Source organism: Citrus clementina, unplaced genomic scaffold (assembly GCF_000493195.1).
Source record: "Citrus clementina cultivar Clemenules unplaced genomic scaffold, Citrus_clementina_v1.0 scaffold_3, whole genome shotgun sequence".
Classification (NCBI taxonomy): domain Eukaryota; kingdom Viridiplantae; phylum Streptophyta; class Magnoliopsida; order Sapindales; family Rutaceae; genus Citrus; species Citrus x clementina.
Window position 1 is genome coordinate 20,583,351 of NW_006262339.1, and position 23,722 is coordinate 20,607,072.

Here is a 23,722-nt window from a genome sequence, read left to right on the forward strand (position 1 = left end):
CTGCTTGTTATGGACCTGATTGTGTTTTAGTTAATCTAGAGACTGCCTTACTAGAATGAGCTTTTTTGATGTTTAAGATTTTAAAGTACTTTCCGAATTAATTGATTCAAAACGAAATACAGCAAATCATACATAGATGGGATGATAATATTTATTGCAACTTATAAAAAATGAAACTAAAAACGCACATCCAACTTAGTTACTACTGCTTGGAGCAGTCAGTTGGTTTAAACGAAACCGTGCGTCCCTCAATGTCATAGCCGATCAAAAAGTTGGTCTGCATAATGTTACCATAAAGTGGCGTGCCATTGCTAGCACTAAAAACTGAACACACAAGGTCTTCTGAAATTTTCATAAAAATGTTGGAAGGGCTCAACTTCACATCTGCATCCCTGAAATGTATTGTGACTTCAGGAAATTGAGGTCGTGAACTAATTCTGTAGCAAAGATCATATGGCCCTTCAACAGGTTGTGCCGCTATCATACTGGACATTACTGAAAGCAATGTTGAGGCATAAGCTGGTGGTAAATAGGTACGTGTAGTACCAGAATCAATTACAATGTCTCCTCCCGGAGTTGATCCTGATATAACACCTAGTCTTTGATCTCCTACACTGATTGCATCGAGTGTGAGGTAATAGAAGGTTTTGGGATTCTTAACAAGCAAGGGAGTAGAAACTACGCCAGAACCTGAAACAATTCCATTGGTGCCAAAATTGATTTTGGTTGAGCTTTGTTGCACCAAGCAGTAGGAGAATTTACCTGCAATTGTAGTTCTTATTTGAGAAATAAGGGAAGCATCACCTCCCCCAAGGCCAACGATGCCATCAGTTTTTGAATTAAATCTCCCACTATTTTTTGTTCCGCAGCCAAAGACTATTTCTGGCAGAGCCACGGCCTGTCCGGATGTTGATCCCAAAGTAACAGTTTCGGTAGCTAGATCGCCATTTGAGAAAGATTCTTGGTCTCCGTAGCGGACTAAATATTTGCAATTCCCCTCCCCAGAGCAAGATTCTTTGATCGGTGGTGCGCATTGGCTCGATGAGCAAGAAAGATATTTGTAAGTGGAAGACTTTTGAGGATCAAAAAGTGGATTATCTTGCTTGTAACATTGTGATGGTGGGCAGGGTTGACACTGTGTCCATATGAGATCACTTCCTGTGTCAGCCACAGCTAGTATTTCAACAGGGGGAGTACCGATTGATATACGAATGAGATAGTCACCAACATTAGGTATTATATCAGCTTGGGAAACTTTTGCTGAAGAGACTGATGAGTTTTTATTGAAGTGACTGAGACGATTGGCAGAACGATTCAAAGCATTTCTCAACCGTTGGTAGGGAGTTTCATTAGGGTTATAGAAGGGAGACTTTGGAGAGTCACGGTGGATCAGCTCAACACTGAACCCTCCAGTTTGAGCCTCTGCTTGAGAGATAACTGAGAGACAAAGGAAGAAGAGAATGAATGCACAACTCAAGAAGGTTGCCATTGTCAAAGCTGCAGCTGTATGTAGAGAGATGATGATAAGGAGGGAATGAGTCGATGCTTATATAGGGGAGGGGCATAATGAGATGATCAGGAAAATTTAATTAATTTGAAGTGGAAAAACGAGGAGGAAGAGAAGTAAACTTCCACCTTCCAGGATACTACATGCCATGGTGCAAAGAAATTGAATGCTGAATCTTTCTTTTGTAATCAAAGCTATCTTAAGAGTGACAGTTCTGTCACCTTTGCAACTTGTGTGGAAAATTCTTAAATTTGTTTGGCTGAAAAGTCTCTCTTTCATGTGAACTTAGCACGGAAAATAATGACGATTAGAATTTTTTGCTGATTCTTAAAAAAGTTTTTGAATGTTAAAGACCAGGATGCATATTGTCAAAACGCTTAGCAGTTTGTCCCATTTATTCCGCAAGGTCCGGCAATCGGCATACCAGTCCCTGTATGAAACCAACATGAGAAAAAAAGACTTGAGAATATTCAGGAGAAAAGACTTATTTAGTGCAGTATTTTGATGTATTTTCCCTTTAGACAACTGGTCATTCATTTTTAACGGTGAGAATATGTAGGTAGGGTCTGGTTTTTTCTTATGAAATTTAATAAATTCAATTTTGATTAAAATTTCAGTAGATTAAAATATAAGTATCTATATTATATATATTTTTCATATCCGAAAGAAATATCATAAATTTTGTTTGTTTACTTTTTTTTTTCTTTTCACATCCGAAAGAAACGTCCTGAAAACATTTTTTTTATACTAATTAACGATATTCAGTAATTAATGATAGGACTTAAAAAAGTTAAAAGAAAATATGGCTTCTTATGAAAATAGATATTATATGAATTAATAAAAAGTTAAAAAATTAACTTTGTTTAATTCATACACTTTTTACAAGTTTACCGTTGAAAAAGTAAAGCACACAAGAGAATTTTTACGTGGTCTGCGATCCAAATTCCTATGTTTACGGAGCGACAGTCAAATATCAAGTAATTCACTAGGCACCAAAAAATACAAACTATTGAAACCTTATAAAATATAAGACTTCCCCTTAGTGATTGCTTGTACCTTATTGTAACCTCCGCTCTCAAACAAGATTTCAGCCACGCAATTTCAAATTAGTCCTTAATAATGTTGAACAGTGATCATATGGTATGCACATATACCAATAAAAGAAAAATTTAGTCAAGCTTTTAAGTAAAAAATTTAAGGGATTAACATATGCTTTAGGAAAATGATGTTTGTCCCGAGTCAAACCCCGAACTAAACGCACCGTTTTATTAAGTTAAAAACACATCGTTTGCCTTCTGCCAAAAACGTACCGTTAAATTGGTCCTCAAGTACAAGTTGAGGACCAATTATTGCTCTTGCTCTTCTTGTTGGTCCTGCGGTTGTGGGGAAGAAAGAGTTGGGGTGAAGGCTTTAGTAGTGACTGTTGTGGGTGTGAGAGCCAAAGAGGAGAAATTGTCAGAGAAGAAGAGCCGACGGATGGGGATAGAAGTGAGGTGGGGTTTACAGAGTTGGCATTTTGAGAGGATTGTGGAGGTTGTTGATATGCAGAGGGGTCTCAACAAGAAACCCATTGTTGTCGCCATCGTCACTGCAGCAGTGCTGTGCTGACTAAGATTTTTGACAAATAAAATTTTAATGACAAATATATTAGTTTGAAAGTCTCTGCATGACAGTACATAACTGCAATGCTTCGACCTTCTTCATCTAATTCATGAACCAAATCAGGATAAGAGCGAATGAGCATGTTAGGTCCCAGTCAGAATTAGCGGAAAATAACAAGTAGAGAATTTGTTCTTCTTAGGGTGAGAACTACCACAATTGCTAATAGCTTTGGATAAAAATCCGATCTACTTTTATTGAGATTTTGGAGTTTATTTATAGAACAAAGTTAATGAGATAAAGTAGTTAATATCAAATAAACTACTTAGCTATAAATTCAAAGCAAATAACAATCTTAAAGGAAACGTGTTTAAAGATGAATTCTCCACCAAATCAATAAGGCTTGACGTTGTAAAGCCTCCCTGTTGCATGCATGAAGAGTCCTTGAAGGAGTCAGCTTCAAACTCGGAAGCATATTCTCACTTAAAGGACATACTTCCACATGATGCATACCTCATGCATGACTTGCATGGTTGCTTGCGTGACTTGCATGGTCGCTTGCATGTGCCCATGCATATTCCTTATACTTGCTATTGGGTTTGGGTGCTCGCTTGGACTTGCGTAGCTCCTTATCAGAGCACAACGAGTTCCTCCAGTGGAAGCTTCTTCCCAAGTAGCTTCCTCCAAGTAGCTTCTTCCAGCAGATTAAACTTTTTCGATGATGGAACCCCCACGTTTAAGCCAACGAGTGTCCACAACTGAATCCGGTTCTAACTCTATCACACCTTCATCATCAATTGGAGGTAATTCGGTGCTATTATTGGACATGTCACCTACAACTTTTTTGAGCAAAGATACATGGAAGATGGGATGAATCCGAGCCCCTTCTGGAAGCCGAAGTTTGTAGGCGACATGACTAATTTTCTGGAGGACTTGATATGGCCCAAAGAATCTGCAAGCCAGCTTATGGTGTGCACGCTTGAAGACCGAGGATTGCCTGTATGGATGCAGCTTTAGATACACCATATCACCCTCTTGGAATTTAACTTCTCTCCGATTCTTGTCAGCCGATTGTTTCATTCTATTAGCTGCAGCCGCCAGATTTGTTTTTAATTGAATCAACAATTGATCACGAGTCTTCAATGCTTGGTCTACTTCATGAACCAGTGAAGACTCGAGTGGATACATGGGGACATGAGGAGGTGGCCGGCCATATAAAGCTTGGAAGGGAGTCATTCCGATTGAAATATGAAAGGTCGTATTATACCAAAATTCTGCCCATGGTAAATACGAATTCCACTTTCGCGGCCATTGATGAACAAAGCTTTTCAGGTACTATTCTAAGCATCGATTAACGACCTCCGTTTGTCCATCCGTTTGAGGGTGGTAAGCTGAACTCATTTTCAATTTGGTTCCTGACATTGTAAAAAATTCTTGCCAGAATTTACTAATGAATATCGGATCCCGATCACTTACAATTGTTTTAGGCATACCATGCAACTTTACAACTCCTTCAACAAATTTTTCGGCAACCGATTTTGCTGTAAACGGGTGAGATAAGGGCATGAAGTGTGCATACTTACTGAGCCTGTCAACTACCACCAATATCGTATCTCGGCCTTGTGAATTCGGGAGTCCTTCAATGAAATCTAAAGTGATGTCTTCCCATACTTGGCAAGGGATTGGCAGCGGTTGAAGAAGTCCCGCTGGTTGAAGTGTTTCAACTTTAGTTTTCTGGCATGTTTCACATTTGTTGACATACTCCTTAACTGAGTGAAACATTGAGGGCCAATAAAATTGTTGAGCCAAGTGTTTGTAAGTGCGAAGAACTCCCGCGTGTCCTCCCATCTTGGTGTCGTGGGCCTCAAATAATAATAACTCTCGTAATTGCCGTGGAATTACCACATTTCCTTTAAAAAATATCAATCCATTACGTGATGTGTAAGGGCTGTCATGTTGGGTTGCAGCTAGCTGTGTAATTTTTGTCATATAATCATCCTCAAGTGCAGCCTTTTTAATCTCTCCCCATAATGCTACCTGCCGCACAAATAGATGGTTAAGAGTTGGACTATCCGGTCGTCGTGACAGGGCATCGGCAGCAGCATTTTTTTGCCGGGACGGTACTGAATTTCGTAGTCGTAATCCATTAATTTAACCATCCATTGTTGCTGTTCTGGCGTGGCTATTTTTTGCTCCAAGAGATACTTTAAACTACACTGATCTGTTTGAATCACGAATTGATGCCTCTACCACCGCTAACATTTCCTTCGCATACGTCGACCAAGACTTTTTTGAGACACCCAAAGCTCAGCTCATGAAGGCTATTGGCTTTCCATTTTGCTATAGTACTGCCCCAATTCTGTCTCCTGACGCATATGTTTCTATGGTAAAAATATCATTAAAATTTGGCATGGAAAGGACCAGTGTCTTGGTCATGGCGTGCTTGAGTTTTACAAAGGCTTCTTCTGCATCCTTGATCCAGCCGAATTGCCCTTTCTTAAGGAGGTTGGTTAGAGGCCTTGCTAATAAGCCGTAGTCGCGTACGAACTTGCGGTAATATCCGGTTAGGCCTAAAAATCCCCTCAGCTCTAAAATATTATGTGGTTGTGGCCATGATACCATTGCTGCAATTTTCTTTTCATCCACCTTCACACCGTGACAAGTGATGATGTGCCCCAAATATTCTAGCTCCTGTTGGCCGAAATTGCATTTGTTGCCTTTGACAAAAAATTGTTGTTGCTTGAGGATCTCGAACGCTTGTCTAATATGCTTAAGATGACAACTCCAAATGGGGCTATAAATTAAAATATCATCAAAGAAAACAAGTATAAATTTTCTAAGATGAGGTCTGAAAATTGCATTCATTATAGCCTGAAAAGTGGAGGGTGCGTTGCGTAATCCGAACGGCATCACCAAATATTCATAATGGCCGTTGTATGTGCGGAAGGCCGTTTTATGTATATTTGGTGGGTGTACCTGTACCTGGTGATACCCGGTCCTGAGGTCAAGTTTGGTGAAGTAAGCAGCTCCGTGTAATTCCTCTAATATATCTTCAACCGTGGGAATTGGAAATCTGTCTTTCACCATTACTCCGTTGAGTGATCGGTAATTGGTGCAAAACCTCCAACTACCATCTTTTTTTTTTACAAGCAATACCGGGGAAGAAAAGGGGTTGGTGCTTGGCCGAATAAGCCCAGAATTCAGCATCTCATGTACTTGTTTTTCAATCTCGACCTTTTGAAAATAAGGGTATAGGTACAGTCTTACATTGATTGGTTCTGCTCCTTTAAGTGTGATGCGGTGGTCAATTTCTCGCATTGGTGGCAGTCGCTTGGGTTCTTGAAATAATTCGGCATATTCCTCCAACAATTTTTGCATATTGGCCGACACTACATTGAAGGAATCTTCATTTTTTATTTGAAGGCATATTGCGAAGACGAAATGCCCTTGCCTTATCTCCTTCGTGATTTCAGTCAAGGAAGTGGCTTAAATTGTTTGTGGTCCCATCCCTTACAGCCGTTGTCTTTCATTCTTCCACTTGAAATCCATTGTTAAGGTTTTCCAATTGCAAACAACCGATCCCAAATTTTCAAGCCACTGAATGCTGAGTACCATATCTAGTCCTGTAATAGGTAGCGAGTAAAGGGTAAGTTCAAAAGGAACATCCTGGATCAAGACCTGTACCTTTTCATGTTTCCCTTGACATGTAACTTTTTCTCCGTTCGCCACTCTTATTGAGAACGCGGCTGTAGGTTGAATCGGTAGTTGGAGCATATTGGCTAATCGGGTATTGATAAAATTGTGTGTAGAGCAACTGTCAATCAATACCACAATTTCGTATGGCCCGATTTTAGCCATTACTCGCATAGTTTGTGGAGCAGCCCAACCTGTTAAAGCGTATAAAGTAATTTTAGGGTCAACAAACTCCTCTTGCTCGTTCCTATGCGGCGATGCCTCCGTACCTTCTCTGTAAGGGTTCTCATCAACGTCGGCCTCACTTTCTAGAATCAACAGCTGAGCCTTGGAACACTTGTGCCCGACGGTAAACTTTTCGTTACAACTGAAACAAAGACCTTGCGCCCTTCATCTTTGCATCTCCTCCCAAGAAAGTTTTTTAAATGGCACTGCTGGTGAAGCGCGGTTGTTGAAGATTTGTGGTGGCGACGGCTGAAAATCAGTGATCTTATCAACCTCTTCTGTCGCTGTAATTGTTCATCCCTCATTCTCGCCAAACTGAACGCTTCCTTAAGAGTTCTTGGTCTGAACAACCAGATTTCCTCAGATATCTCGGGTTTTAGTCCACCCATGAATGTGCTGACAATAGCCTTTTGAGTCCACCCTTGAACTCGGTTGCCAAGCCTCTCAAATTTTTTCTGGTAATCTCGAAGAGTGCCGGTTTGCTTGACCCTTGATAGTGCCTCGTCGAAGTCCTCGCAATCTGTTGGCCCAAACCTCACCCAAAGTTCCTCCATGAAGATTTCCCATGTCACGACTCATCCTTCCTCTTGATATGACCTCCTAAGCCACTGCCACCATTGGTTAGCTTCCCCCTCTAAGTGGAATGAAGCCAAGACAACTTTCTGGTCTTCCGTTGACTCCTGATATTCGAAAAACTGATTGATAGGTTGAACCACTTGGTTGGGTCGTTGCTGGCATAGCGTGGAAAATCTAGTTTTGCCACTTTTGATCGAAACAGTTGTCGTCTACCATCCTTGTCTTCTCGGTTTGGTCGTGATGTTGCTATGTTATTGTTGATGCTTGGTGCGTCTTTGGATGTGTTGAAGGACTTTGCAAGTTTGCTCAAGGTTTCCTCAATGTGAGCCAACTTGTCGTTAATTCCCACTTCCATGCGCTGCATCTCATCTTGCATCTCTCCGAGCTCCACTTCCACTCGTTCGATGCGTTCCTTGTTGGTTGTCATCTTGCCTAGCTTTGATACCAATGTTAGGTCCCAGTCAGAATTAACGGAAAATAACAAGTAGATAATTTGTTCTTCTTAGGGTGAGAACTACCACAATTGCTAATAACTTTGGATAAAAATCTGATCTCCTTTTATTGAGATTTTGGAGTTTATTTATAGAACAAAGTTAATGAGATAAAGTAGTTAATATCAAATAAACTACTTAGCTATAAATTCGAAGCAAATAACAATCTTAAAGGAAACATGTTTAAAGATGAATTCTCCACCAAATCAATAAGGCTTGACGTAGTAAAGCCTCCCCGTTGCATGCATGAAGAGTCCTTGTAGGAGCCAGCTTCAAACTCGGAAGCATATTCTCACTTAAAGGACATACTTCCATTCATATTCCTTATACTTGCTATTGGGTTTGGGTGCTCGCTTGGACTTGCGTAGCTCCTTAACAGAGCACAACCAAGAATTTGAAATTCCTCGAGTGAGCTGTATCGAATAATAAATTTGAAGGTTTGCTGATAAGTTTCAAGACGTCCTCATGTGTGCTTTCTGATATTTCTTCCCAAAGACATTTGACTAATTCAAGTGCTTGAGATGAAGAGTCTGTACTGTTGGTGATGAACTTCATTCCTGGAACTAAAAGACACAAAATTTTTTTTTTTAATTTTTATTGTTTTTGTTTATTGAATTAAAGCATCAAGTTTCTGTCTTGCCTTATTCATGTTTTCTTTACTTCTATCCTACTGGATGAAGTTAAAGCCAAAAATTGGTCCTCAAAATGGCATTGTTGTGTGAAGAAAGTAGCTCATCTATCTTAACAAAAATTGATCCTTAAAGCGGCGTCGTTTTCTCAAGTTCGGGGTTTGACCCGGGGCAAACATCAGCACTATATGCTTTATGAGAATTTCCCGGCTCTTGAGCTTAAAAGAAAATGAAATGGGAAGAAAGAATATTAATTATAATAGAAACAGTACAAATCAAATGGGGTCGTATTATTTATGACACTCAAAAGTCATTTTGTTCATATTGTGATTGAGTTGCAGTTGACGAAGACTTTTAAGTCAATCAAGCACCGCAAGTAAACCTTAACCTTAGGGCAACGAAATTACTTTGTTAGTTGCATGAAAGCGTCGGAAAATAAAGGGTGTTTTGATAGGAAATTTGAATATAAACATAAACAGCGTCATCTACTAGATCATCTTAGTTGTTTTATATTTATTTTAATCAAATGAATAAGTCAAGCATTTGTGTGCCAAAAAAATTACGAAGTGGGGTTTAGTGACTTTGATATTTCAAAGGAAAACAATTCTTTAAGTTAACTGGCTTCTTAACCCAACTAAAAACATTAAAAATAAAACAAAATTAATGATTTTATCAGGAGATTATAGTAACTTTCAAAACGCCTCTATTTTTCATCATATATCAATGGTCATCGTTATCATTTCCACATTATCCTTATTCTAGAATCCTTGATTTTTTGTAAATCACATATTCGACTTTTTTTTCCCCAATTGTTGATTAATAGTTGTAATCATAAACAATTCACTTCCCAACATAATACCACTATAGAGAATACATCTAATTCTTCCTCAATAAAAGAGAAAAAACAAAGAATCTAAATTTCTACGAGAACATTTTGTAGGATTTGGATGACATTATAATTTGTCTCAGTCCTCCAATAGGTCCAAGAATAGCATTCCCGACCCAACAATGATAGAGATCTTCAATAAAAGACACAAGAGAAAAAGTTAAAAGAAGCCCCCTTTTTGTTTTTCACTTCTACTGTAAAACATAAACAAGATGCATGCATGAATCTATGAAATTTAAAAACTCATATGTATACAAACTCTCATATATGAACATCCATATGAATATGGATTGAATTAATACAGTTCGTAACAGCCAAATATAGCATAATTTCAACTCCATATTGAGTTGTTAGAGAGAATAGAATGATAAAATTCCTCCGTTGTTTGTTAAAATTAATCAATCATGTTTCAAAAATTCATCAAAACCCTTCTGTGTTACAAAATCTTTTTTATTAACTTTCAACCTTTTTTTTTAATTTCTTTTATTTTACTTCTACAAACAAACTTATGATTACAAAAAAAAAATACTCAATTTACCTAAACAAAACTCAGTAACTAATCAATTAGAAAAATCTATCATAACTTTTATTCTTGGGATAAAATAGTAACAAACATGAAAAAAAAAAGTGGAAAGTTAATAGAATCTTTTCAACGGCTTGGACTTTTTATGAACTCCGAATTAAACTTGAAGAGAAAATTTAATTTACCAAAGCAACATGAGAGCTGTGATCATTTTTTTCCGAAAGACTAATACTACTATAATTAAATAGTTCACGTAGAATTGTAAAATAAGCATAATAAAATCATATTTTATAAAAATAAGAATGTTCTCACTTGTGTTTTTTTTCCTCTCTCTCTCTTTTTGTGGTTACAATCTATAAATATATTACAATCTATAGTCTATTGGACAGATACGTAAAGTTATAGCACAGCTCTACTACGAGACTAGTTCAGATATAAACTCCCACTAACAAATTAACAACATTTGAGAATAAATCAAACACTAATTCATTTATTTCATGAGGAAAAAAAAGAAACTCCTGAAGGCTCCAACGGATGCCCACAATGTTCTTAAGAGCACCGATAATGATGGGCTACAAGCCCAATTACATATATTATAATTATAGGCTTAGGTACAAATAACTAATAAACTTACTCAACTAACCTAATCGCCTCCTGAAACTAAGGTAGTGTTTGTTTTTTTATCTGAAATCTGAATGGGTTTGAATTTGGCTGAAGTCTGAATGGGTCTGAATTTGGCTGAAGTCTGAACAGGTCTGAATGACATGTTTGTTTTTTCTTTTTCAATATCTGAATATAAGTGGCATCTTATTTGTTTTTATAAATCACAAACATCTGAAATATGATTATTTGACATTTATGTCCTTATAAGAATTATTTATTCAAATTTTAAGAGTTAAATATCTATACATTACAATTAAAATCAAACATATGTAGAATTAGGCAGTAATTGATCTTTAAATAAAAATATTATTACATTACTCGAAATTACTCGAAATACAAAATTGAAGTATGATGATCCAATTTAAGTCTTCTCAAAGCCTTTCATCATGCCTTCCTTTCGGCCTCCCTTTCCATATTTCTCATTTTGCTTTAATTTTCCACAATTCTACCTTGGATGGTAATATTGAATTCCCCACGAATTGAGTGAACCATTGGTCCGTTACCCACCCCACTTCAATAGTAATAATAACAAATAAACTCTTCAAGCAATTGAGAATTGACCCACCCCACTTCAATATTAATATTAATGGGAAACCATAAATTCTTCTACAAATCAGTCAATGTTCTAAAATCCATGGAGTTGCCGAAATTAAACAAACCACAATCACAATATTAACACTGGAGTTTTAACGGGCTGTTCCTGAAAATTTTTAGTGCTAATAAAAAAGAGAATAAATAGAAAGAGTAGTTGAACGTGAATTAGAGAGAGATAAAAAAAGGATTAGGTTTTATAATATAGGAAATATGTATATTTAATAGGGATATTATTGAAATATAGTATTTATTTCCTATTCAGATTTTTTTTCATTCAGAAAAAAGTAACGTAACTTTACCTTTTTTATTCAGACATAAATATCTAAAATTCAGATATAAGTTTCAAAAAACAAACAAACAAATTTTTAAAAAACATATGAAATTAATAGATTTTCAGACTTTAGACGTTTAACAAACAAGCTCTAAGAAAAGATTCTCTAAGAAAAGATTAAGTAGGCTAGTTGAAACCCTCTTTCTCTAGCTCTGTTCTGAGATCCACAAAATCCCCATGTTTCTGTTGGCTAAGAATAGCATGCAGGTGATTGTTTGGAAGTTTGGGTTCCGAAAAGTCCCTCAGGATCCCAAATTCATGCCCAGTTGTAAAAATAATCATGCTGAAGAAAAAATAGTGATTTGTACCTTGTGGTGGTGCAAGCTTCCTGCAGGATGTTCATAATTGGGAGGCTAAATGGCTGTAAATATAAGGCCGTTTTTATTAGAGCCATGTGTATTCAATTAGAAAAGCTATTGAAACAAGCAGGAGTTGCAGAAGCTTTCAAGAATAGTCTAATGGATGGAATTCATATGGCACACTCGGTACTGAAAAAAACAGTTGGTACACCGAGCACGAATGATCAACATACAAGAAATTGCCGACAATGAAAGGCTGCTGAACTGGGATTATATATCCATGTACTTTGTCGACAACAAGAACCAAACACGTTGTATGTATGATCCAGTTGTTTTAATCCATGAGGGTAAATTTCGAATAAGAAGAAGGCAATTGGACGTGCTGGGCCACGTGCAAGGCCTTTACTGATCATTGCTGAGGATTTTGATACGGACAAGCTTTGTCTTGCTGATGATAGCATCACCAGGGCCAAGGCTTGTATCCTCCTCAAACTAAATTTTGAAAAACAATGGAAGGGTTTCACAGAAGACCTAGAGATTCCGACAGGCGCCAAGGTTGTAACTTGTGAAACTCCTCTATACGTATATGTCTGTCACCGTTATTTCAATTAAATCGAATTCATGCTCTGAGACATGACTTATGTTACTGATTTTTCCAACTTGACTGTCCTGATGACCAGGGAACTGAGAATAGCTTGCACTGTTGCTCAAATGGAGCGTGAAGGAGGCATCAGTCCACGGGTATCACCTTTGGCACAGGTACTTTATGGTGGCAAAATGAAAATGCCCATAAGTTTGTTTAATTGAAATGTTAGCATCAGCTCAATGCAGTACTTCAAAATTTGTATTGTAGGAATAATTCATCTGTTTTCACTGATGCTTATTAGCCCACGACTTATTGTGGAGGGTTTTTGTTTATATTATTATTATTTTTTTCCATGGCAAAGATTATTGTTTATATAATTGATTTGTCTATTTGCCCATATCTACTGTGTTTCTTTGAGGGAATCACCTCTGGTCTTCTGCCAGCAACGTGTTACCTTTTTAATTTTATTTTCCTGTTTCCCGGGCATTAAATAGCACTTTGGCTTTTCTCTGCTTAGGTGCGTGATGCTGGCAATCTTTTGACCAGAGCAGGATTCACTCTTCCTAGTGTTGATGTTGATCAATACACTGTTAAATATAATAGCGGTAATCTTTTTATTTTATTTTATTTTTCGAAAATAGCACTTTGGCTTTTCTGCTTAGGTGCGTCATGCTGGTAATTTTTTTTTTAAATTTTTTCAGAAATATACAATTCTTAATTTTTTTTTGCTGAACACCATTTGAAGTTATATTGTTTTGCACTTGTCCACTACTGTGTCGTTATGAAATGACAATTTTACCTTTATAATGTCAGCAAAGTTTTAACGGTGTTATAACGAGAGTGGACCGATGAAAAAAATGTTAACTTCAGGTGGAGTGCTACAAAAAAAAATTATGTATTTTTGAAAAACGGTGACAAAACAGGTGGTCGGTGGATAATTTTTCTTTTTTAATTACTCAACATTACCTGACTTGTGCCTGACGTGGCTGAGCAATTTCTACATAATTGTGGTTGACCTGATGAATAATTTTTATACGAATTATGACAATTAAAAACATGCACGAAATTAATTTTTTAAGGAGCCTAAATAAATATTGAAATATTGTAAACATATATGATCAAAATTCTGGAGTTGAAATGAAATTGTGTAACTTGTAATTTATAAATGAAGTTGTATTATTCTTTGTGCAGATGAATTTGTCATATGACTGAATAAATGGAAAGGAGGGCGTATAGGCACTTTTGTGGCATATATAGTTAAAAAGACTGGCAAAAGTTATTATGAGATATACATATGTCATTATGGGAAAAAATTATGAGTGCTCTTAGTCATTTGGTCTACTTTTTTTTCACGTGTGTATTCACTTTAACATAATTAGTTGAAAAAGTTAGGTGGCAAAATGCCATAGCACAACACTTTAGCTAACATGAAAGATAAAGCAGCGATCACGGAATCAACGGTTAGCAAGTCTTGAGAGGAAAATTCCTTTTGATACAGCCCTGCTTGTTATGGACCTGATTGTGTTTTAGTTAATCTAGAGACTGCCTTACTAGAATGAGCTTTTTTGATGTTTAAGATTTTAAAGTACTTTCCGAATTAATTGATTCAAAACGAAATACAGCAAATCATACATAGATGGGATGATAATATTTATTGCAACTTATAAAAAATGAAACTAAAAACGCACATCCAACTTAATTACTACTGCTTGGAGCAGTCAGTTGGTTTAAACGAAACCGTGCGTCCCTCAATGTCATAGCCGATCAAAAAGTTGGTCTGCATAATGTTACCATAAAGTGGCGTGCCATTGCTAGCACTAAAAACTGAACACACAAGGTCTTCTGAAATTTTCATAAAAATGTTGGAAGGGCTCAACTTCACATCTGCATCCCTGAAATGTATTGTGACTTCAGGAAATTGAGGTCGTGAACTAATTCTGTAGCAAAGATCATATGGCCCTTCAACGGGTTGTGCCGCTATCATACTGGACATTACTGAAAGCAATGTTGAGGCATAAGCTGGTGGTAAATAGGTTAGTGTAGTACCAGAATCAATTACAATGTCTCCTCCCGGAGTTGATCCTGATATAACACCTAGTCTTTGATCTCCTACACTGATTGCATCGAGTGTGAGGTAATAGAAGGTTTTGGGATTCTTAACAAGCAAGGGAGTAGAAACTACGCCAGAACCTGAAACAATTCCATTGGTGCCAAAATTGATTTTGGTTGAGCTTTGTTGCACCAAGCAGTAGGAGAATTTACCTGCAATTGTAGTTCTTATTTGAGAAATAAGGGAAGCATCACCTCCCCCAAGGCCAACGATGCCATCAGTTTTTGAATTAAATCTCCCACTATTTTTTGTTCCGCAGCCAAAGACTATTTCTGGCAGAGCCACGGCCTGTCCGGATGTTGATCCCAAAGTAACAGTTTCGGTAGCTAGATCGCCATTTGAGAAAGATTCTTGGTCTCCGTAGCGGACTAAATATTTGCAATTCCCCTCCCCAGAGCAAGATTCTTTGATCGGTGGTGCGCATTGGCTCGATGAGCAAGAAAGATATTTGTAAGTGGAAGACTTTTGAGGATCAAAAAGTGGATTGTCTTGCTTGTAACATTGTGATGGTGGGCAGGGTTGACACTGTGTCCATATGAGATCACTTCCTGTGTCAGCCACAGCTAGTATTTCAACAGGGGGAGTACCGATTGATATACGAATGAGATAGTCACCAACATTAGGTATTATATCAGCTTGGGAAACTTTTGCTGAAGAGACTGATGAGTTTTTATTGAAGTGACTGAGACGATTGGCAGAACGATTCAAAGCATTTCTCAACCGTTGGTAGGGAGTTTCATTAGGGTTATAGAAGGGAGACTTTGGAGAGTCACGGTGGATCAGCTCAACACTGAACCCTCCAGTTTGAGCCTCTGCTTGAGAGATAACTGAGAGACAAAGGAAGAAGAGAATGAATGCACAACTCAAGAAGGTTGCCATTGTCAAAGCTGCAGCTGTATGTAGAGAGATGATGATAAGGAGGGAATGAGTCGATGCTTATATAGGGGAGGGGAAGAAAGAGATGATCAGGAAAATTTAATTAATTTGAAGTGTAAAAACGAAAAGGAAGAGAAGCAAACTTCCACCTTCCAGGATACTACATGCCATGGTGCAAAGAAATTGAAATGCTGAATCTTTCTTTTGTAATCAAAGCTATCTTAAGAGTGACAGTTCTGTCACCATTGCAACTTGTGTGGAAAATTCTTAAATTTGTTTGGCTGAAAAGTCTCTCTTTCATGTGAACTTAGCACGGAAAATAATGACGATTTGAAATTTTTTGCTTATTCTTAAAAAAGTTGTTCAATGTTATTAATTAACATATGGTGTATGAAAAAGATCAAGGATCAGTATGCATATTGTCAAAAAGTTTAGCAGTTTGTCCCATTTATTCCGCAAGGTCCGGCAATCGGTATACCAGTCCCTGTATGAAACCAACATGAGAAAAAAAAAGACCTGAGAATATTCAGGAGAAAAGACTTATTTAGTGTAGTATTGATGTATTTTCCCTTTAGACAACTGGTCATTCATTTTTAACGGTGAGAATATCTAGGTAGGGTCTGTTTTTTTTTTTTTTCTTATGAAATTTAATAAATTCAATTTTGATTAAAATTTGAGTAGATTAAAATATAAATATCTATATTATATATATTTATATATTTTTTTTCATATCCGAAAGAAATATCTTAACTTTTGTTGTTTAATTTTTTTTTTCTTTCACATCCGAAAGAAATGTCCTGAAAACATTTCTTTTTATACTAATTAATGATATTCGGTAATTAATGATAGGACTTAAAAAAGTTAAAAGAAAATATGGCTTCTTATGAAAATAGATATTATTGTATTAATAAAAAGTTAAAAAATTAACTTAGTTTAATTCCTAAACTTTTTACAAGTTTACCGTTGAAAGTTGAAATGTAAAATGTAATTTTTTTTTAATATTGTATGATAGATCCAATTTTAGTAGGCTTACCAAGTTTAATTAAAAGTTAATTAAACAAATACAAATGTGTAAAAATTCAGTACATAAAAGTGAAGCACATAAGAGGATTTTTATGTGATCTGCGATCCAAATTCCTATGTCTACGGAGTGACAGTCAAATATCAAGTAATTCACTAGGCACCAAAGAATACAAACTATTGAAACCTTATAAAATATAAGACTACCCCTTAGTGATTGTTATCACCTTATTGTAACCTCCTCTCTCAAACAAGACTTCAGCCACCGTAATTTTAAATTAGTCCTTATCTAATAATGTTGAACACTGATCGTATAGTATGCACAATTGCACATATACCAATAAAAGAAAATTTTAGTCAAGCTTTTAAGTCAACAATTTAAGGGATTAACATATGCTTTATGAAAATTTCCCGGCTTTTGAGCTTAAAAGAAGATGAAATGGGAAGAAAGAATATTAATTGTAACAGAAACAGTACAAATCAAATGGGCTCGTATTATTTATGTCCCTCAAAATGTCATTCTGTTCGTATTGTGATTGAGTTGCAGTTGACGAAGACTTTTTTAAGTCAATCAAGCACCACAAGTAAACCTTAACCTTAGGGAAACGAAATTGCTTTGTTAGTTGCATGAAAGCGTCGGAAAATAAAGGGTGTTTTGATAGGATATTTGAATATAAACATAAGCAACATTATCTACTAGATCATCTTATTTGTTTTATATTTATTTTAATCAAATGAAATAAGTCAAGCATTTGTGTGCCAAAAAAATAACGAAGTGGGGTTTAGTGACTTTGATATTTCAAAGGAAAACAATTCTTTAAGTTAACTGGCTTCTTAACTCAACTAAAAACATTAAAAATAAAACAAAATTAATGATTTTATCAGGAGATTATAGTAACTTCCAAAACGGCTCTATTTTTCATCATATATCACTGGTCATCGTTATCATTTCGAGACTATCCTTTATTCTAGAATCCTTGATCTTTTGTAATTCACATACACGGCTTTTTTTCCCCCAATTGTTGATTAATAGTTGTAATCCTAAACAATTCACTTCCAAACATAATACCACTATAGAGAACACATCTAATTCTTCCTCAATAAAAGAGAGAAAAAATAAAAGGCCAAGATAAGAAGCTCTGAAAACCTCGGAGCAGGAAAAACCCTAGTTTCACAATGGATTTTCCGCCGCCATTAGAGGCGACTCGCTCAACAAAAAAGGCTCGGATGCGGGAAGAAGGAGCAGATGAGGATAATCCACCACCAGTGACTTATAAGGAGACTCTAGTTGGACCCTTACAATTTCAGGAACTTGGATTTGGAGGAAGTGAGGAAGATTGGGAATTCGAGGAGGGTGATGTGATTGAGAATTGTGAAGGAGTAATGCCATCTATAACTTTCTCGGCCAGGATACAAGAAAAATTAATTCAGCCATGGAAGAACTCGGTTGTAGTAAAGTTGTTGGGAAGGAACATTGGCTATAAAGTTCTTTGCGCTCGATTGGCCAGTATGTGGAAACCTTCTATGGGGTTTTCGTTTATTGATTTCGAGAACAACTACTTCTTAATAAGGTTTCGTACTGCAGGGGATGCCATTGATGCTATGACAAAAGGCCCGTGGATTATATTCGATCATTATCTAACAGTGCAGCCATGGACGCCTGACTTTGATAGTACAATTGCGAACTTGAATCATGTCACTGTCTGGATTCGGTTACCTGGTCTGGCTGTTCATTTATATCATCAGAAAACACTATACAAAATTAGCCAATTAGTCGGGGAGGTCATCAAGTTTGATGACAATACTGAATTTTCGACACGAGGTAAATTCGCAAGAATCGCTGTCCGGATTTCCCTTGCGCAACCTTTAGTCTCCCAAGTTGAAATCAATGGAAGGGTTCAAAAGATTGAGTATGAAGGGTTACCAGTTATTTGCTTCCAGTGTGGCAGATATGGACACCATAGTGGAGCATGCAACATTAAAACAAATTATGGGCATCCTACAAGAGAAGATACAACTAGCTAAGACAAACAAAGAGCTGAGATGGCTGAAACACAAGAGGATAGAAGGACTGAAGCTACCCACCTTGAACCTTTTGGTCGATGGATGATTGCGTCCAAGAGGGGTCGTCGACCGAATACTGGGAAGGAGAATGGGGGTGATCTGAATCGGAATATGATGGATCAGGGTTAGGGTCGGACCTCAAGAGGAAATTTAAGGGGGGCCAAATTTAAACTTATAATTTTGATGCTATTAGAAGTAATAAATTACAATCAGACCAAATCATCCAAAAAAATAGTAAGATACTAAATGAAAAAAAAATTACATTTATAATTCATGAAGGAAGATGATTACAAAGCAAAAGAGCCTCCACCCATACAAAATTCCAAGTCTTAAAGTACTGAAGCTATCAAAAGAAAATAAAAAATTGAAACAAAAACCATCATAACTGTAAAGGGAAAAAGCTTCCTCAAGCAACAAAATATTCTTAACATAAGATACTAAACTCACCAAAATCAAGATCTCCAACATTAAAATGGAATACGACGTTCTTTCATATCTCAAAACTCATTGACTATTGATTCAATACTTAATTTTTCTGCAATTTCCCTTTCAATGTACATAATCAATCAATCTGTAAGAAATTCATCCTCCATTTTACTGCGAAGTCTTGTCTTTACTATACGCGTAGCCGAAAATGATCGTTTTGTAGTTGCAGTAGACACTGAAAGAGTTAGCACAAGAACAATTATTCTATAGACAAGGGGGACTATTGTTGCTTTTCTAGTACTAACCAACCATTGGCTCAATTCAGAAATGGTCGACAAACTTTTGAACTCTGGATGTTGAACTACATTATACTCATAATGCTCAAGTTGGATTTTTAAATTCATTTTATCAACGTCTGTGAAATCTGCTGGATAAAACTTGTCAGCCAATTGACAAACATCACCAATTCTAAATGACTCCCTACATTCACGAGGATCACGTGCTGAACTAAGTATAAGCAATTGCACTGCATGTTCATTAAATCGACTACTTAACTCTTGTAATTGGCAATCTATAACAGTATAAAAAAAATTTACCCTATAATGTTCAGCAACAATAAAGTTATCTTCTTGACGCCGAGCTCGACCTTGTCTTGCAACATAATGAGCATTCATTTATGGAATATCTATATTTCTAGCCTCACAAAATGATTTCACTTGATTAAGCAAAGCAATCCACTCATCATCTCTAAATTTCTGCATAAGTGCTTTAGTTGATGAAACAAGATGCATAACATGTAAAATTTCTTGAGATTTAGATTGCAAAGCTTGGCAAAGTATATCAGTGATTGCCATAATTTCTTTCATAAGTTGCAAGATAAAACAAACTCAAAACTAGTCATTGCCTCATATGCAGCATCAACATCTCCTCGTTGGAAAGCATTAGTGTCATCTTCAATGATGTTAAGTAGAACAGAACATGTTGCACTGAACATTTTTATTAAATTGGAGACTGACCTAAAGTGAGAACTCCATCGAGTATCCCTAGGCCTTTGTAAAGTGCCAATTTGATTAAGCCCTCTCCTACTCTCAAGCTCATCAATGGAAATCATGTACTCAATGTCAGCAGCTTGAGCACGTTTTAGTTCTTCATTGCACTTACAAGAAGCACCGACAATATTCACAACAGAAGTCAGTTTAGTAAAGAAATGATGAATAGGAACAATCTCATGAGATATTGCGACTAAAGCCAATTGTAGTCGATGGGCCAAACAATGAATGTAGTAAGCATATTGACAATCTTTCAAAATTAAAGCTTGTAAACCATTCCACTCACCCCGCATGTTACTTGCTCCATCATATCCTTGCCCTCGAATATTTTGAATATTTAAATTATTATGAGACAATAGAGAGTGTATCCCATCTTTCAAGGTCACTACAGAAGTGTTAGAGACATGAACAAGTCCAAAAAAAGGTTCTCGCACAAAACCATCTTTGTCAACAAATCTCAAAACTACAGCCATATGTTCTTTCTTCGATTCATCGCGTGATTCATCTACAATTAAATAAAACTTTGCATCTCTTATTTCTTCACGAATTGCCTTTTTCACTTTCATGGAAAAGACATGTAAAATTTCTTTTTGAATATTTGGTGATATATAGGAGGCATATTTTGGAGCTTTATCAAGTATAACTTCTGCAATCTTTTCATTATTAGAGGCAAATGCTTTAAGTAATTGCAGAAAATTTCCCCGATTTAATGATTTTTTGCTCTCATCATGGCCTCTAAAAGAACAACCTTGAAAAGCTAAGTATCTAATTGCTTCAACTGTAGTTTTTAACCGCAGTTTATTATTTTCAATTTCTTGAGAGGAATAACGATTAAATACCTGTGGCAGATGCTGAGATTGCCTCATCAAATCCTCACATGATTTTTCATCCTTTTTATGAGTTGAATTCGGATCCTTTCCCACATGATTAAGGAAGGCACAAATTTTCCCATCTTTAACATTTCTCCAGACATTAAACCCATTAACTGTATAAGCATTATATTTTGGATGTGCAAATGGTGTATTGAAGAGATAACATGGTAGACAAAAAGCAGCATCTTTTATAGGTGAATATTCCAACCAAGAAGGAAAAGAATCAAACCATGAAGATTGAAAACGACGAAGGTACTTTTCTGGTCCAGATTTGGGATACTCTGAAAGTCTTGGTTGATATGGACCAGCCATTATGTATGCTCTGCGAATTTCATCCTGTTGATTAACATCATAAACCCATATTTGTGGACGCAACCCTGGATCACGCTCCAAAAGTTGAGTATTAACTGGATTTGTCTCAATTCTTGGAGATTTTAAAGGTGGATTTCTAAAATTTGGTGAATTGGTAAGTGAGACTTGTGAATTTTCAATATTTGGAGATTTGGTATTGGCTTCTGCATTTTTCCTTTTGAAGTATTGATTAATTTTTTATGGCTTTCTCATGTTTGCTGCTGGGAAATTTAGGGATTTTGGTTGAGTTGCAGGTGATTTTTGGGATATGTTATTCGTGATCGCAATTTGTTGGCTGATTTTCTGGGTTTTGTGGCTGATTTCTTTTTTCTTTTTTGTTTTAATTATTTTGATGCCATTGTAAGTGACTTAAGTGGGCTTTCGGGCTGCAGAAAGTTAAAGACTTTAACGAAAGTTTGTTTTCTTTTCAAAAATAAAAGTGGGCTTTTGGGATTGATTTAATTGTTTTAATTATTTTGCTTTTGGGTTATAAAATTACAATATTATCTAATCTATCAACCTTATATATTAATTGTACAGGGGCCAGTGTGGACATTTCACATAAATTATTCATATTTTATTTAAAAATCTCAAAATATTTTAAAATCCGGGGGGGGGGGGGGGGGGGGGGGGGGAGGGGGCATGGCACCCTTTGGCCTTATATGGTGTCTGCCCCTGATCAGGGTAATCATGCATCGAGGTTTCAAGTCCTTGCGCAAATCCCTGAGGAAACTTTTGACCGAATACCTTCAGAACCTTATGTTTTGCCCGACACACCTTGCCAATTTCAAGCCACCACCAGTAACATTAACCCTAGCAAGATACCCATTAAAGCTAATCTCTCAAAGAGTGCTACCCGACGACAGCAAAGGAAAAAAGCTGCTGTTGTTATCCAGAACCGACCCGAGGCCTCCACATCAAACAATCCTTTCCAACATACTGAACTCATCCATGCTCCACCCACTAGCCATAAAAACAACGTTCATGGTACATCCCATGCAAACCCTAGCCTCACCCCTCGCCCTTTTCCCCATGCAACTTCCACTAGCCATATTACAAACCCCATCTCTACCACTTTAGACCCAACTAAACATACAGTGGTATTCTACTCGCCTTAGCCAAATACACATGTGGGGCAAAACAATGACAAAAACGTCTGGTCTGCAATTGTACGACATGATTGACATTCTATACACTCTTCTCACCCAAATGATCCCCCTGATGATATGAGTGGTTCTATCAAGAAGAATATTGATACTGCTAATATGGAACATGCTTTAACAGAAGCTGATACAGTTAAAGATGGAATGTCTGAAGATGAAGAGTCAATGGTGGAGGAAACGCCCGAGGAGCATCCAGAGCAGCCTCACGAACAGTAGATATAAAGTCCATCTATTTACTTTGTCATATTTATTTATGTTGATGTCGGTAATGTTTTGGAATGTACAGGGAGCAGCGATGGTTGTGGTGATGGAGCCGTGAATTAGTGGAAGGAAAGCATACAATTTCATTAAGGCAAGTGGTTTTGATTGCTCTCATAGAGTGGAAGCAGTAGAATTTTCGGGGGAATCTGGTTGCTGTGGAGAGATCGGTTTGATGTTGAGATTGTTTTTAACCATAAGCAATTTATACATATCAAAAGCTTGAGTAATAATGTCTTAGGTCACAACAGTTTATGCTAGCCCAATTCTTATTATCCGCCGCAATCTCTAGGATCATTTGAATCACCTTGCGGCTATCACGAATGAACCTTGGATTGTTGGAGGCGATTTTAATTCAATTCGTTTTCCAGGAGAGAAGATGGTGGGTCGGCTACAGCTAGTGGCGTTTGTAAAAGCTTCAGTAATTGGTTTCATAATAATGGGCTGCATGATTTGCAGTTTAAGGGCCTCAAATTCACATGGTCACATAGTTCCCTTTCAAAGCGCCTTGATAGAGTTGTTTGCAACAACGCTTGGTTCTCACAGTATCCTAACGTCTCAGTCCTACATCTTCTAAAAGTTGAGTCAGATCATCGCCCTGTGTTGCTTAGATTTGATCAATATTCCCAAAAAAATAAGGTTCCAAAGCCTTTCCGCTTCATGGCAGCTTGGTTAACAGATTCGAGGTTTGAAAATTTTATGAAAAACAACTGGAATATTGATGTGTCTTATTATCAGGCAGTTTCAGAGTTCAGCCAACAAGTGAAAAAATGGAATAAGGATAGCTTTGGGAACATTTCCAAAGGAAGAAAGGGTTGCTGGCTAGAATTGGCGGAGTTCAAAGAGCCTTAGAACGGTGACTTCTCCAGAGTTTATACCGTTTAGAAGCTAAACTTAAAAGAGAATTGGAAGAGGTTTTGATGCAGGAGGA

General features: G+C 36.9%; 4 protein-coding genes across 4 annotated transcripts; 1 reads left to right on the forward strand and 3 right to left on the reverse strand.

Moving 5' to 3' along the window:
* Positions 1-202: 202 nt before the first annotated feature.
* Positions 203-1,500, reverse strand: LOC18049632 (aspartic proteinase CDR1). Its single transcript, XM_006441557.2, has one exon. It carries the CDS (start codon positions 1,487-1,489, stop codon positions 203-205), a length of 1,287 nt encoding a protein of 428 aa, XP_006441620.1. The 5' UTR covers positions 1,490-1,500.
* A 12,750-nt stretch (positions 1,501-14,250) lies between these two features.
* On the reverse strand, positions 14,251-15,652 carry LOC18049633 (aspartic proteinase CDR1). Its single transcript, XM_006441558.2, has one exon. The coding sequence runs from the start codon at positions 15,589-15,591 to the stop codon at positions 14,305-14,307; it is 1,287 nt and encodes a 428-aa protein (XP_006441621.1). The 5' UTR covers positions 15,592-15,652; the 3' UTR covers positions 14,251-14,304.
* Positions 15,653-17,784: 2,132 nt separating this feature from the next.
* Positions 17,785-18,633, forward strand: LOC112099676. The gene has a single exon (XM_024187095.1). The coding sequence runs from the start codon at positions 17,785-17,787 to the stop codon at positions 18,631-18,633; it is 849 nt and encodes a 282-aa protein (XP_024042863.1).
* Positions 18,634-19,960: 1,327 nt separating this feature from the next.
* On the reverse strand, positions 19,961-21,331 carry LOC18049634 (zinc finger MYM-type protein 1). The gene has a single exon (XM_024187096.1). The coding sequence runs from the start codon at positions 21,329-21,331 to the stop codon at positions 19,961-19,963; it is 1,371 nt and encodes a 456-aa protein (XP_024042864.1).
* Between the last annotated feature and the right edge of the window lie 2,391 nt (positions 21,332-23,722).